This window comes from Cebidichthys violaceus, unplaced genomic scaffold (genome assembly GCF_023349555.1).
Source record: "Cebidichthys violaceus isolate CVI_PGR_0920_01 unplaced genomic scaffold, fCebVio1.0.p SCAF_25, whole genome shotgun sequence".
NCBI lineage: Eukaryota > Metazoa > Chordata > Actinopteri > Perciformes > Stichaeidae > Cebidichthys > Cebidichthys violaceus.
Genome location: NW_027176428.1, coordinates 6,314,220 through 6,329,147, shown reverse-complemented (window position 1 = coordinate 6,329,147; position 14,928 = coordinate 6,314,220). Strand labels below are relative to the sequence as shown.

The 14,928-nt window shown below is 37.8% G+C and overlaps 2 protein-coding genes across 2 annotated transcripts; both read left to right on the top strand.

The window, feature by feature from the left end:
* The first annotated feature begins 538 nt into the window (after window positions 1–538).
* On the top strand, window positions 539–5,736 carry adipor1a (adiponectin receptor 1a). Its single transcript, XM_068720290.1, has 8 exons — window positions 539–617; window positions 2,322–2,537; window positions 2,622–2,735; window positions 3,600–3,771; window positions 3,934–4,120; window positions 4,638–4,825; window positions 4,942–5,135; window positions 5,497–5,736. The coding sequence occupies exons 2-8, from the start codon at window positions 2,391–2,393 to the stop codon at window positions 5,623–5,625; spliced, it is 1,131 nt and encodes a 376-aa protein (XP_068576391.1). The 5' UTR covers window positions 539–617; window positions 2,322–2,390; the 3' UTR covers window positions 5,626–5,736.
* Window positions 5,737–8,940: 3,204 nt separating this feature from the next.
* rabif (RAB interacting factor) lies at window positions 8,941–12,875 on the top strand. Its single transcript, XM_068720560.1, has 3 exons — window positions 8,941–9,048; window positions 9,472–9,645; window positions 12,253–12,875. The coding sequence occupies exons 2-3, from the start codon at window positions 9,502–9,504 to the stop codon at window positions 12,499–12,501; spliced, it is 393 nt and encodes a 130-aa protein (XP_068576661.1). The 5' UTR covers window positions 8,941–9,048; window positions 9,472–9,501; the 3' UTR covers window positions 12,502–12,875.
* The last annotated feature ends 2,053 nt before the right edge of the window (window positions 12,876–14,928 follow it).

Sequence of the window (14,928 nt, the reverse complement as noted above, 5' to 3'; positions counted from 1 at the left end):
TAAATTAGTTTAAGTGGACTTAATAATATTAAGTGTTGTGTTGCTGTTGATAAATCTGTGAAAATGTTAACCCTGTGGAAGAAAATAAAGAGTAATGTTTGCATAGTGTTGTTTAATTGAATCCCTCCTATATGGTTTTTTTTTTCACAAAACACATTTTTGACATGTCCCAGTAATATCCAGGTCTGGATGTTTTTGTCATTTTCTGCTTTATTTATTGTGAATTATATCCCCAAGATAGATAGTCACTGTATAGAAAGGTTAATGTACAGTATTTCTGGCCACAGCATTTCAAATACATCTAATGTATAAAATAGTATCATACCTCCTGTCTCTGAAATGTATATTAAAAACTATTTTATAAGGTTTCAAATTTAAAAAAAACCAAACCGTTTTGCGATTCGTGCTGGGCAATATATACATAGATATAAACTAAAATATATATATATTATATAGTATGTAATGATATTAGTTTTTCTACTTGTGAATTTGTGCTTTTATTTTGAAAAATAAATACGGGGGTTGGGTTAACGGAAGAGCTCTCTACTTCCGGAAAGGATTGTGTTTCGCGCATTGATAAATAATTCACCTTCCTGGTTCTAAGGCTACCTTGTCAGGTAACTTATATCTATTTAAATTGCCATTGCAGATGTTGGTACAGTATGCTAGGTTAATATTTATATTTATATATATATATATATATATATATATATATATATATATATATATATATATATATATATATAAAACGTTGTATGTTGGCGTCGTTGTAAAGACTTAATCTCGGGCAAGTAGATCCACGAACCAGTGTCGCTTGCTCGACTGGTTAGCGACAGCTCAGCGCTAACGTTAGCATAAAGGCATCGTTAGCAAGACGATACACGAGCGATCCGTGACCTGCTAACTTAAAAACGTATCAGTGATTTTTAATCAACCTGAAATTCAGACCCATGCTATGAACTCAACTTTCTAAAATACGATGGATGTCGTCAGTATTTTGCGGTTGTTTACATTTTGTACTCCATGTTCCGTCCGACGCGGTGCTAATCAACATCCGTCTGGCAGGCTTAGCACAAACTCGGTTAAACGTTTGTTATCAGCTTCAGTCTGGGATCCAATGTCAATGTTATATCTTATATCTGGGATATTGTCACTACTGTAATTGTCGACCGAATATTTTTTTCTGGTGACATAAATTTAAAGCTGCTCCTTTGTTCTCTTGTTGTGAATGTCTGATCGATGTAACCCAGATTTCACGTGAGACCCAGATTAATCACCAGCCATATTAAATCAGGAGTTAGATAACACTACGTGTTTATCACTTAAAAGGTAAATTAATGATCTGCAATAACCCTGCTTTACTTAATCACCTCGCTGTACTATATACTACTGTGTAACACACACATATAACATGTACATAATATCCCTTCACTGTTATATGTTAGGCTATGCAGACTCTATGTAGTGCACATGTACTGGATCCATCTATCTATGCACGTCTCTGTATATTGAACAACTTATTATCAGTGATGCAATATATATATATTTATCAAGACAGACCTATTTATTGTGGCCGATACCAATAAATTACCCCCAAAAAGTATCTTGCAATTGCAGAAAATGAAAGCAACACAGCATTCTTTTGATTGCTAGGCCTTCATTATTCATACAGTAAAGAATATATTTAATTGTTGTTAACTTATGTGTATCAATATAACCCCAGAAACTTGAGTTTATTTTTTTAAACATGTTAATTAACTAATTGGCTAATTAAGTCAGATTGTATTGACAAGTTATAGAAAATACTATACTTTTTAAAATACTCAGGGTTTTTGCTTACTTACAGCTGAACCCTTTCAAGTGAAATCTCTTGTCTGCAGCAGTTGTAACCTGGCTTCACATTATTGGACATATTTATGATCCGAAATTCCATTATTGGAACAATCTCATAAATAACATTTTCTCAATTACTGGCTAATAATTTATCAGCCACATGTATAACATGCATATCTACTTATAATCTATAGAAAACCTATTTCAGCTGTTTTTATGTTGACAAAACATGGTAAGAATCTGACCTGCATATCGATACTGTTTGTTTTCCACCTTTTGCCTTTATATGATAGCGATTATGTTTATGTTTGCTTATCTTTTTGTAGCTTATTGTTTTGTTTTTTTATAGCTCTATGTATATTTTTGTACACTTCTGTAAATGTGTTCTCTGCTGTGCAGACTATATTGAGAGCTACTGATAACTGATGTTTTTCTGTATATGTCAACATACTTAGCCAGTTGAGCTGATTGTGATTCTGGTTGCTCAGGAGGAAACTGAAGTATACCTTCTGAAGCAGAATACAGAGGCTGTGAGTGGGTCATCAGGCAGTATCCCTATGTCAGGCCGAAACGGGTCTGCAAGTGATGCAGACTGCCGGATCTCTGAGGACTGTAATGTCCCAGATGTTGAGCTGATGGAGCTGGGGCCACTGCTGGAGGAGGGAGGGGGGCGACAGGCAGCATCTAAAGGCGTCCTTTCAGAGGTAGGGACTGTTTCACAAAAATTCCCAGAGAAAAGGTTTGTTATGGCCCAGTTGCTTCAGTGTTCTCTTGGGATCTCTTTAAAGGGAGCCGCAATGCTTGCTGACGAGGAAGAGGAGGATGATGAGGTGGGAGAGGTCCTGACCTTACCCCTTCAGGCTCACCACGCCATGGAGAAGATGGAGGAGTTTGTACACAAGGTAAAAATGTCTTCTTAATTTAATTAAACACCAAACTTTGTATAAGTACCAGTTCAGTTGACAGCACAAGTCTAAATCTTATTCTGATAAACTATCAGTCAAAAGTGTTTGAGATTGGTGTAAACAGGTCAGCACATGTTATCCAATCTGGCTTCACCTACCTGCTCCCAACCTCCGCTTTAGACGGAAAGAACAAACACAGATTTCTACAATGACAATTATTGATGTAGTTACTAAAGGTATAAATGTCAGTTTGACAAAGTTGATTGTGATTATGAAATGTTTGTTGGAGACTAAAAGATCCTATGACATCACATAATTTGGCACCAAGCATAAATCTTGCATCGCCAATGTAACATGAGCTGAAACTCAATACCGTGTTTATCTCAAAAGTGTGGGGGGTATGTTTTAGTTTAGCTGTGAGGTTCGTGGACATACAGGTGCAGATCTAGGTGAACAGCAACAACCAGCGATTACACTGCTGTGTAGTCTGAGTGAGTCGTACGTGGGGGGGGTTAGTAATGCCACGTCACGATCCATGTTGTGTGTTGTAAAAGACTTGCACAAGTCCCCATGGGAGACAACCGTAAGGTAGTTTACAATAAATCAACATTTACGGTGTTGATTTCACTGCTTTTGAAAGAAAATATGAAATTATTTTGGAACTATTAAAACTACTTGTAACAGAAAATCGGTTTGACTTAAATTTCAATAAAGATTATCTGCACTTAAACTATTTTAACTTTAAAGTAATTTAAATCAAAATATTAGTCTCTGCTTCATCCTCGCTGGCTTTCAGTGTGAGAGCCATATGCTAGTTGTAAATGTATGCGTCCGTGAGTCAAAGCAATTCTTCCTTTTCAGGTTTGGGAGGGACGCTGGAGGGTCATCCCTTTCCATGTCCTGCCAGAGTGGCTAAAGGACAACGACTACCTTCTGCATGGACATCGGCCCCCTATGCCCTCCTTCAGGGCCTGTTTTGGGAGCATCTTCAGAATTCACACTGAGACAGGAAACATCTGGACTCACCTGTTAGGTGAGAATAAAATGCCTTGCATAACATCCCAAAGCAGCAGATTATAATCTTGTTTACAACCAGACATGTTAGTTTATTAATTAACAGAACTGGATAACTCTGGACCGCTCTGGTCTCTTCTCTTGTCAACTATCAGTAAAACTGGCCTATCTTTCCCCTCAGGGCTGATCTTATTCATCTGTCTGGGCACGTTAACCATGCTGCGGCCCAACATGTATTTTATGGCCCCGCTGCAAGAGAAAGTGGTGTTTGGGATGTTCTTCCTGGGAGCTGTGCTCTGCCTCAGCTTCTCCTGGCTTTTTCATACAGTCTACTGCCACTCTGAGAAAGTGTCTCGCACCTTCTCCAAGTAAGGCCTCACACCATCAAACACTGCTTCTCACGTACTGGCCTCGTATGTCTTAAAGGAATCATTTGTTGCTGTCAAAATATTTTACTATGTTAGACTCACTGCTCTGGAATATACTGGTTCTTAATTTCAGGGATGCATATGTTTCTTCATGCAGTTAATGAGGGATACACCCACAGTCATTAATAAGGGCAAAATGGCTTCATACTGATCTGTGGTTAAAGCTGCTAGATGAGTGCATTCACGCTTGCAGACTGCTGTGGCATCAGGTTAATTTAGGCTGAATTATCAAACTGTATGCTACATTGGGATAGACTTAGAAATGTACCAGCTATTACCCTAAGTATTGATGTTCCTGTGAAAAGGCCAATAATCAAAAATCTACAGCATAGTTGTTGGCCATTTTGAGAAATACACGTGTGTTAAGAAACGTGAGAAAACATCAGCTTTCTTTGCAACAAGCTGATTTTCCGGCCAAACACCCAGATGCTGTCTCTTTGTCACCCCCTCTCTTCAGGCTTGACTACTCGGGAATTGCCCTCCTGATCATGGGTTCCTTCGTGCCCTGGCTCTACTACTCCTTCTATTGTTCTCCTCAGCCTCGACTTATCTACCTCACCATTGTTTGTGTCCTCGGCATTGCAGCAATCATAGTTGCACAGTGGGACCGGTTCTCTACACCTCGCCACAGACCTACACGAGCAGGTGCTAACCAGTCGAGGATAATATGCACTTTTTTGAAAGTGTTTTCTCTTTAATGTTTGATTTGGGGTTATAATTGTATTGTGGATGAAAGTAACAAAGGTCCATGCTTCTCTTAGGTGTGTTCATGGGTCTTGGACTCAGCGGCATTGTCCCCACCATGCACTTCACCATCGAGGAGGGCTTTGTTAAGGCCACCACAGTCGGCCAGATGGGTTGGTTCTACCTGATGGGTGCCATGTATATCACTGGGGCTGGTCTGTATGCAGCCAGGATCCCTGAACGCTATTTTCCTGGAAAGTGTGACATCTGGGTTAGTATTTGATGTGTTACATTACATAACAGAACTTAGGAAAGCCATGTGATTAGTAGCGTAAACAGTTTAGTTTCCCCCCCTCAAAATAACAAAATTGACGAATAATTATATTAAACTTCAATCGGCTTAATAGAGGGGAAAATCTGCCATGCTTATAGACATCTTTGTGTGACGAACACATTGCAGTGCTTCACCTTTTGCCTCTCAGATAACAAATGTGAATATTTCTGATAAACAAAGGAGCAGTTTCAGACACAGCTGTAGACAATGGATGTATTTTTTTAGTTTTTGTTTGATCAAACAGGCAAATGATAATAAATGAAACTAATACATAAACATCTCTTTCTCTGCTCTATAGTTCCACTCTCATCAGATTTTTCATGTTCTGGTTGTGGCAGCAGCATTCGTCCATTTCTACGGGGTTTCCAACCTGCAGGAGTTCCGCTACGGCCTCGAGGGGGGGTGCACAGATGACACTCTACTCTGAGAGGCCTGACTGTGACTTACTCATACTTTTCTTTATAGTCACACACACACACACACACACACACACACACACACACACACACACACACACACACACACACACACACACACACACACACTCAATCAATCACTTAAAATGCTGCTGGAATTCAATATAGTCACTTATTGCTCCTTCTGTACTTCTGATTTGCTAACATCTTGTTTGGGTTTTGGTGGTCTTTCTGTTTGGCTCTCTTATGCTCCAATAAAGTAGCATTAACTAGCCATTGAACTACGGAGGGAATCTTCAACAGGCACTACTTCTACAATACTTATTAAACTTGAAGTCTACATTTTCAAGTAAGGTCAAAATGGGATTTTAACCAAAATCGTATATATTCCTGTAACTGATGGTCACTTCTTAGAAGCTCACTAGTACCCCCAACCTCCTTGTAGTCTGTTACCATTGCACCAAGGGCACAGAGAGTATTTTTTGTGCTGTAGCAGAGGGCACATACTGTAAACCATTCCTATCCTGCCTCCCAGTCTCCATGCAGGTTAGAGGATGAATGTACTGTCCACCAGGCGTGAGGTGTAGAGCAGTCCAGGACCATTTAGGTGGTTGAGGGCCTGCACAAACACCAGATGTTTTCTAACTGTGCTGACGCTGATTGTGCGGCTGTGTGTTAAAACCTGGATGACCACTACGAACCCACCCGTGCCCGCTCTGCAATAAAACATGAACCGTACTCTTAAGGCCCAGTTATTCAATCTAAAATCACATTAGAATGAAATGAAATTTAATGAAAGGAACATAGTGCTTACATCTTATGAATGTGATCTATAGATGTGGTAAAACAAGGTGCAATACTCATCAGGATTCTTTACAAAATGATCAAAAATGAAGGGACTGTATACTTCAACAAACTGATATTCTCAGTTTCTTTGAACTGAATTCTGAAATTAAGTTCCTCTGCATTTGGATGCATTGTTTTGAATTGACAAATGATTTTCAAATGGCATAGAAAATGTAGAAGTTAAAAGAGCTCCCCTGCTGTACTGCTTCAGTCAGACAACACATCGTCAATTAATTTCCAGAGTAATAGTTTCTGGGCGTTGCACAATGTACAGATCTGGATAGGTCAAATCGTGTTTTTGTCAGCTAGAGAATTTTCTTTTGTTCTTGATTTCAGATGCAATGAGAGGTGTAAATATCAAATGCACCTTTAGTGTATACTATTAAATTCAAAATGTTAAATCACTGTATGGGATTTAAAATGTGTTATGTATGATTGATATAAACTTTTAGTATTCCTGTGCCTTAGGCCAATGGAAATGTTTTTAAATAAAACGGCCTATCTTAACAGTCAAGGGAGCTTCAAGGATTTCCAGATGTTGATTTTTCTTGTTTTCCTTGCCATATATACAATCAAATCCTTATTGAACGTAAAACTCCATGGATAGGTTGTATCAACTGCTGTTTAAGACTCCTTTTTCTAGATCAACTTATTCGAGCTTTATTACAACGACTAAAACAATGTGTATTCTCGACTTTGTGTAATGTCCTGTGTAGAAAGTGATAAATCATACATTTCACTGAAATGTAAACATAAATATTTATTAATGGTAATCTTGGAAAATTATTGGAATAAATTTTTTTCCACATGTACAAACGTGGTGTCTAATTGTCAATCGTTTACAATGTAGGCCTATGACATCGGCAGTAAGGATTAAACCTGCAGTTTATCACGCGTTCCATCGCCCTACAAAATTGTGTTTACATAATAGTATTTAATAATGGTGTTCTATCTTGAAAACAATTTTTAATTAATTGTAAAGATCAACAGTTACCATGTTTTGAGCACATACATCGAGGCGACACAACAGGATCTTCCTTGTTTCCCTTAATCTCCTGGGATTAGCTGCTGGCTGGAGATCAGGAACTGTGGCAGAAAGATGTGTGGTGTGACACCACAGCTGTAATAATGTCACTAGAAAATGCTCCCTCACATGTTCTTTTGCTGAAATAAATGTATCCATAATTAATTTGCATTAAAATGTCAGACTATCGGGACTATAAATCAGACATAATTAGAAAGCATTTCTCCTTCAAGGCTTCACAATCTTTTAACATATTTATTATTTTAAAATAAGAAATGTTTTTATGTTTTCATTACTGTGTCCTTTGTAGATTGTAGGGCTTTATACAACAGTGAATTATAAAAAATAAAAAGTATATTTGGATTATACACTAACTCTTAAACTAACTAATAAACTAATTGCATAGTCTATTGATTTTTTTCACTGTTTTCAATCAATGAAAACATTGTCTGATAGATTATTTTGTGAGGCGATCACCAGTGACGTCATCACGACCCTTACGTGAAATTTGTTGGCCTCAAATCCATTTTCACAAAATATACATCACTAGTTTAAACAGCCTCGCTTAGTGACTGTGTACTGCACAAGGCCCAGTGGTGTCTGACGAGCAGGGCCGAAATAGATTTTTTTTTTTTTTTTTAAAGGGCACCAGCACGCAAAGGTTTTCTAGATTGTAGGGCAGCATATGTGGCATTGCATCATGTTTCTCAAATTTGAGGTGAACCTAGAGGGCACTTCATGTTTTATCTACCACAGGGGCATCCAAGAGAACACATTTCTGCAGTTTGTATGGGGCACCCATTTTATGCTTTTTTTTATACTTCTACTTCACTATATATAGAGGGATATTGATATTGTACATTTTACTCAGTTTCATTAATTTGACAGTTATAGTTACATCAAAATGGTGCTTGTGCTTACAGAAAAGTTCACCAGAAATTAAAAATCAATAATGTAATGACAAGGACCATTCTCATTACTAGGTACTTTTACTTTTTGTACTCTTTAAGTACACTTTGCTGGTAATACTTGTGTGGTTTTACTAAGGGAATTGTTTTTTAATATTAATGACCTTTACTTGTGGGGTATTTTATATTAAGGTATAACATCTAAGTATCAAGTAGAACATCTGAGTATTACTGCCATCGTTGCATATCTGAATTTCATCCTCACAAACAGTACTAAAAATAAATATTTTGGAGATATCTTCTGTGTTATTGTCAAAAATACTTAATGTATTGCAAAACTCAGTTGCTATTTTGAGTAGCATAGTCACAATTATGGACACCATAAACAAACAATTAAAAGTAACCATACAATCGTCATTTTCTACAGTACATTTATTTACAAACGTTGTTACACTCTAGTCAACAGAACTAGCAGAACTTCTTACCTAAAGCGGATGTTTATTCGGAACCAAAGCACATCCATGTGTTTCTGAACGGAAGCATTTAGTGGCTGATAGACTTCAAGACCAACTAGTATGCTAGCCTAGCCTTTTGCTAGCCTGTCTGTTTTGTATTTTTATTGTCGTATTCAGGATTGTCTTTTCTTAAATATTTAGGTACATGTTATTTGACTTTATTCAATAGTGTGTATTGTATTTGTATGGATGTTTACTGTTCATATAGATGTCTGTTACTTAGTCTGTTGAATTCATTGTTAGCACAGATGTTAGCATAAATGCAAGGGGTGGGGTTTACTGTCGGTGAGTATTGTAGGTTTTTTTTAACTAACTACCCTTAAAGATAAATATATCAGACCGTGGTTCAGCATGAAGATTGCCATATTTATGTTTTGTGGACATAAATGAAACATGTAAACATTGATTTTATTTGTCACGGACTTCCGGACTACGAAGGTTCCGGATATTTGTAACACCGGACCTCTCTCAGTGTGCGACCCATCGTTCTATTCGTTATCATAGCACTCTTAATTTAACAGAAGCCAGTTAGCCCTCACAGTTCATTACTGTCTCTTGGTTCAGTGCGGTTGGGCCGTTTGAAGATACCGTACTATGGCCAGTAACCAACAGTCCAAAGACGGCACGGACCGGTCCGACCTGGTTTCTGAAGACGGCAAGAATATCAAAACGGTCGTGTGTCAACGCTGCGGATCCAAAGTGCTCTGCCCGGGGATGGCTGTGTTTGCAGAAAAAGAGGTATGATGTCTGACATAAAGCGAATATTGAATCTGCCTGTCTGCGGTTAATATAAATTAATGGTTTTTGTATGGCACCATTTCATCCAGTGTATACTGGTTTTATTACATGTTAATAAAACCAGTATACACATATATACATTTACTCAAATAATGACGTTAAGTGCAAATTTTAGGTACACAACTCGAGTATTTACATTTTATGCTACTTTACAAGTGTTCCAATACGGTTCATAGCGAACTATTCTAGTTGTACTCCACTAGATGTAGTCATTCATTTGCAAACAAAGATTTTACATTCAATGCATATGATACATTTCTACAATATTATGCATTGTTATAGATTAAACTACCCAACCGTATATAAGGTAGTAAATAACTTCACCCCGAGCAACTACAGGAGAAAAATATCACTTAAATATTAATGCATCAGCATTAAAAATAGTACAATTATATTTTATAGTTTAACACTAATCGATGCAATGTTAATGCATTGAGATTTTTTAAGTAGATTTTGCTAATAATATTAGTTATTATTAATAATTTTATTTAAGTAACATTATAAATGCATTACTTTTACATACAGTAGATGGATACTTTATTCATCCTGCAAGGGGAAATTTGTTTGTTACAGCAGCAAAATATATATCTAAAAAATATTAGTAAATGATCTGACAACTTGTTTTAACAGTAAATGAAACAAGCAGAAACTGATACACACACATATATATATGTATGTGTGTGTGTGTGTGTATATATACACACATGAATACATACATGCATATACAGTCAGGTCCATAAGTATTTGGACTGTGACACAATTTTTCTAATTTTGCTTATTTACACAACTCCAATGGATTTGAAACTAATCAGTCAATATGTGGTTGAATTGTAGACTTTCAGCTTTAATTCAATGGATACAAAAAAAAATCACAATGGCCGTTTAGGAATTACAGCCATTTCTACACAGTCATCCCCACTTTCAGAGGCTCAAAAGTAATTGGACAAATGATTGCCTGAAGTCTGGCTCCATAAACATCACCAAAAACAGTGAGTTTCCTCCCTTGAGATGCTTTGCCAGACCTTTTACTGCAGCCTCCTTCAGCTGCTGCCTGTTTGTGGGTCTTTCTGCTTCAGTTTTATCTTCAGTAAGTGAAAAGCCAGCTCATTTTGGTTGAGATCAGGTGACTGACTTGGCCATTAAAGAATATTCCATTCCTTTGCCATAAGAAGCTCTTGGGTTGTTTTTACAGCATGTTTTAGGTCGTTATCCATCTGCACTGTGAGGCGCCATCCAATCAGTTTTGTAGCATTTGGCTTAATCTGAACAGATAGTTTAACCCTTAACACCTCAGAACTCATCCTGCTACTTCTATCAGCTGTGACATCATCAATGAACACCAGTGACCCAGTTCCAGTGGCAGCCATACATGCCCATCCAAAGCACTGCCCCCATCATGTTAAACAGATGATGTGGTATGCTTTGGATCATGAGCCGTTCCCTTCCTTCTCCACACTTTTCTCTTCCCATCATTCTGGTACAAGTTCATCTTGGTTTCATCTGTCCAAAGAATCTTTTTCCGAAACTGGTCAGGCTTTTTCAGATGTTTTCTGGCAAAGTCTAATGAGGCCTTCCTGTTCTTCAGTGTTACCAGTGGTTTGCACCTTGTTGTAAACCTTCTGTATTTACATTCATGAAGGCGTCTCTTGATTGTAGAGTTTTAACGCCTACCTCCTCCAGAGTGTTCTTGACTTCAGTAGATGTTATGAAGGGTTTTTCTTCACCACGGTACACCAATTTGTTTAACCTAATAATGGCCTCCTTCACTTGCATTGACACCTTTTTGGTCCGCATGCTGAGACCTCCAAAGACCAACTACCAACTGCAAATATAACATTTGGAATCCTATTGTTGACATCATTTGTCATGAAATAGTGACAGAATAGGCCACATCTGGCTATGAAACCGTTCGTCAGACAATTGTCCAATTACTTTTGAGCCTCTGAAAATGTGGGTGGCTGTATAAAAGTGGCTGTAATTCCTAAACGGTCATTGTGATTTTTTTGTTTTAGACATTGAATTAAAGCTGAAAGTCTTCACCTCAACCACATATTGACTGATTAGTTTCAAATCCATTGGAGTTGTATAAATAAACAAAATTAGAAAAATTGTGTCACAGTCCAAATCTTATGGACCTGACTGTACATACATACATTGCTTTAGGAGAATGCTAAACCAAATAAAAAGGTCTTGATAGCATCAGTAAATATCATAGTCTAAGATCAGCAGGCGGACTGTCTAATTATTGAATATGAAGGGGATCGGTGCCTTGTGATCTGAGACATCACCAGGGTTCATACACTGAAAGCACAATAAATATTGAGGTCATTTAGATCTTGACAAGCAACAGGCAGCCAGTGGTGGTTTCTGGGGACCAGAGTGGGGAAGTCAGATTTTTCTATCTCTTTGATCCAGCTTGGTGTAACTATATACAATGAAAGATATGAATACATGGCAACCTGTTCATGATTATACTAAGTCCTACGTGATTTTGAGTTCTTTCATAAATGTTTTCATGTCATCTGAGGCTATGTTTTCACCCACCAGCTGTTCCTACCGTCCATGCGGAAAAAGAGCGGCCTCAGCACCACAGAGGGCTCAGTGGACGGGGACACTCTGACCGCCCACTGGTTTGTGGACGACATGTACACTTTTGAGAATGTGGGCTTCACTAAGGACGTGGGGAGAATAAAGTATCTCATCTGTGCAGATTGTGAGATTGGACCAATTGGCTGGCACTGTTTAGATGACAAGAAAAGTTTCTATGTCGCTGTGGAAAGGGTGAATCATGCATAATCTAAATGCATATGTGAGCCCACATGAACTTAAAAAAATATGTTGTCAGGCTATGCATCTTTTCATGGATTTACTCCCAGCGTTGATTTCTACCTAATCCATCATACAAACACTTACATATACTGGTATGTGTACGTTGTTTATGATAAAAGGACTGTGTCACTCTCATTCTCCATCACACTAACAACAGTAGGATCATGCTGTTCTAATAAAGATGTTTTTTTGGAAGCTGATGTTGAATACCATCCTGGATAATGTGATGTAAACTCCCTCATCTCAGTGTCTTTTAACCCACGGGAAAAAAATCACTTTCAGTCAGATTAAGAGATTACTGCTCCTTTAACTCATTAAAATAGTTGAGTACTAAAAACTAACTAATTTGTATCATTGCTAATTGGATACTTTTTGGTTTTATACTTGTGGTCAAACAAATGCAGTTTGAAGATGAAATGTGCGTCTCTGTGAACTTGTGATGGACATTTTTCACTATTTTTCTTTTATAAATTGGGTGAATTCACTAAACATTTTTGATGGATTATTAAATACTGGAGACAATTTGTTTCAGCCCCAAACCAGTTACTCACTGTTGAGAAAAATCAGGTCCCCTTGTTTATTGAGTGTTATTTTCAATGAGCACCATAGTCTGACATTCAGCTTGCTCTATGTCTTTTTGCTGAAATGGTTGCAAGAACCTGTCTGTCACTTCTTATAAAATTAATATTAAAGCACGTGCACGGTCTCACAATTCTCAAGTACCCAACGAGGCAAGTCCCAATCATTCAATCAATTGTTGTGGCCCTTGTTTTAGTTTTAGGTTGTAACATTTATTTTACTCTGGCTAATCCACAGACCTCACCGATACCTGCACATAATACTCACTGAAGAAATACTCATTATGAAAAAAGTTTACAGCATGGGTGAATCTCATTTATACTCTTTGCCACTAGATACTGTGATTTTGTTATCTCTCACATGACCATAGTCATTGTTGCTTTGTGTGTGTGCTGTGCACCTATCAACTAAAGGCTCTACCCCCACCCTGCCAGCTGAACCCCACCAAACCAGAGGCCTTGGTGGTAGTCAGCAGACAACACTGTGAGTGACGGTGGTGGAGCTGGTTGCTTCCCTTGGTGTATTATCAAACACAAAACATATATTATGGATGTAGCGTATTATCTTCAGAATAATATAAAGATGGGCGTGGTTGGAAAAAAAGTGCATAATTTTACATGAACAGGTTCTGGCTGTAGCCTTGTATGCAAAATTACTATATACATAAAACTCAAGACCAAACAGATGATGATGGTGATTCAATGTTTTTGCTAGTGAGAGTGATCTTGAGCACCTTTAAATATGAACAGATGACTTTTAAAGACACCTGCCATGTGAAGGCTACCTGCTAATGTCTACAATCCACCAAGGGGAAGCTCCAGCGAAACGGAGAACAGAGACATTCAAATCACTCTCCTATACAGTGAAACAGATGTGGTAGGTTTCTGTTATCAGCAGATGGTACAGCCGTTGCTCCTAAAACAAATGTGTTTAAGATTGTGTGATTGATAATGTAATATTGACAAACAACATAAATATGACAAAGTTATTCAAAATAGATGACCTCACTACATAGACAGCTTTAGATGACTTTAACAACCAATGTCAACGAACAGACAGTGAATAATGTAATACAATGTACAACAGCTTATGTGTGAACAAAGAACAACAGTACCATATGCTATACAAATCTGTATATTTAAATTGATCAAACACGGACCCTAATGAAAGCATTTTCCAGTAAAATGGTTACCCCCTCCAGAATGTGTCGATAAAGTTTAGTTTTTTCTGTATGTTGGTATTATTTAGCGAGTGGTTTCGTGCACATGGCAAACACTGTAAATGCATAATTAAACAATAGAACTGTGGCACGTTTTCAAACTGTAATATTTTACTATATTATAAAGGCTTTACTTTATGATTGAGGCGTTCAGGAGTCAGTAATGAATAAACGACTTACCGGTATTTAAAATGTTTGTTATTAAAACATAAACAGCTGAACTATCAACATATGACCGTAGATTCTACCAATCAACGAGCTCCTCTAGACCATTTAAAAACGAAGTGCCGGTCAGCGCGCAACGATCTAGTGGGTGTGTTCGATTAGAAAACCCAACGTACCATCTGATACGTCTATTATTCCGGGTAAGCCGGGCGGGGTTAGGAGAAGCCGAAACAAACCAATACCTTCATTTGTCAACCTACTCAACACAGTACACCCGCGGGCACAACGGGTGCATGAATCAAACTCATCCAACAGGGGGGCAATCATCTGATAGGAAAACACGGAACCAATAAACTCTATAATCCTTAATTTAAGAGAATTGTGCCCACGAAGTGTTAACAGCACGAGAGCAAACTCTACGATAGTGTGTT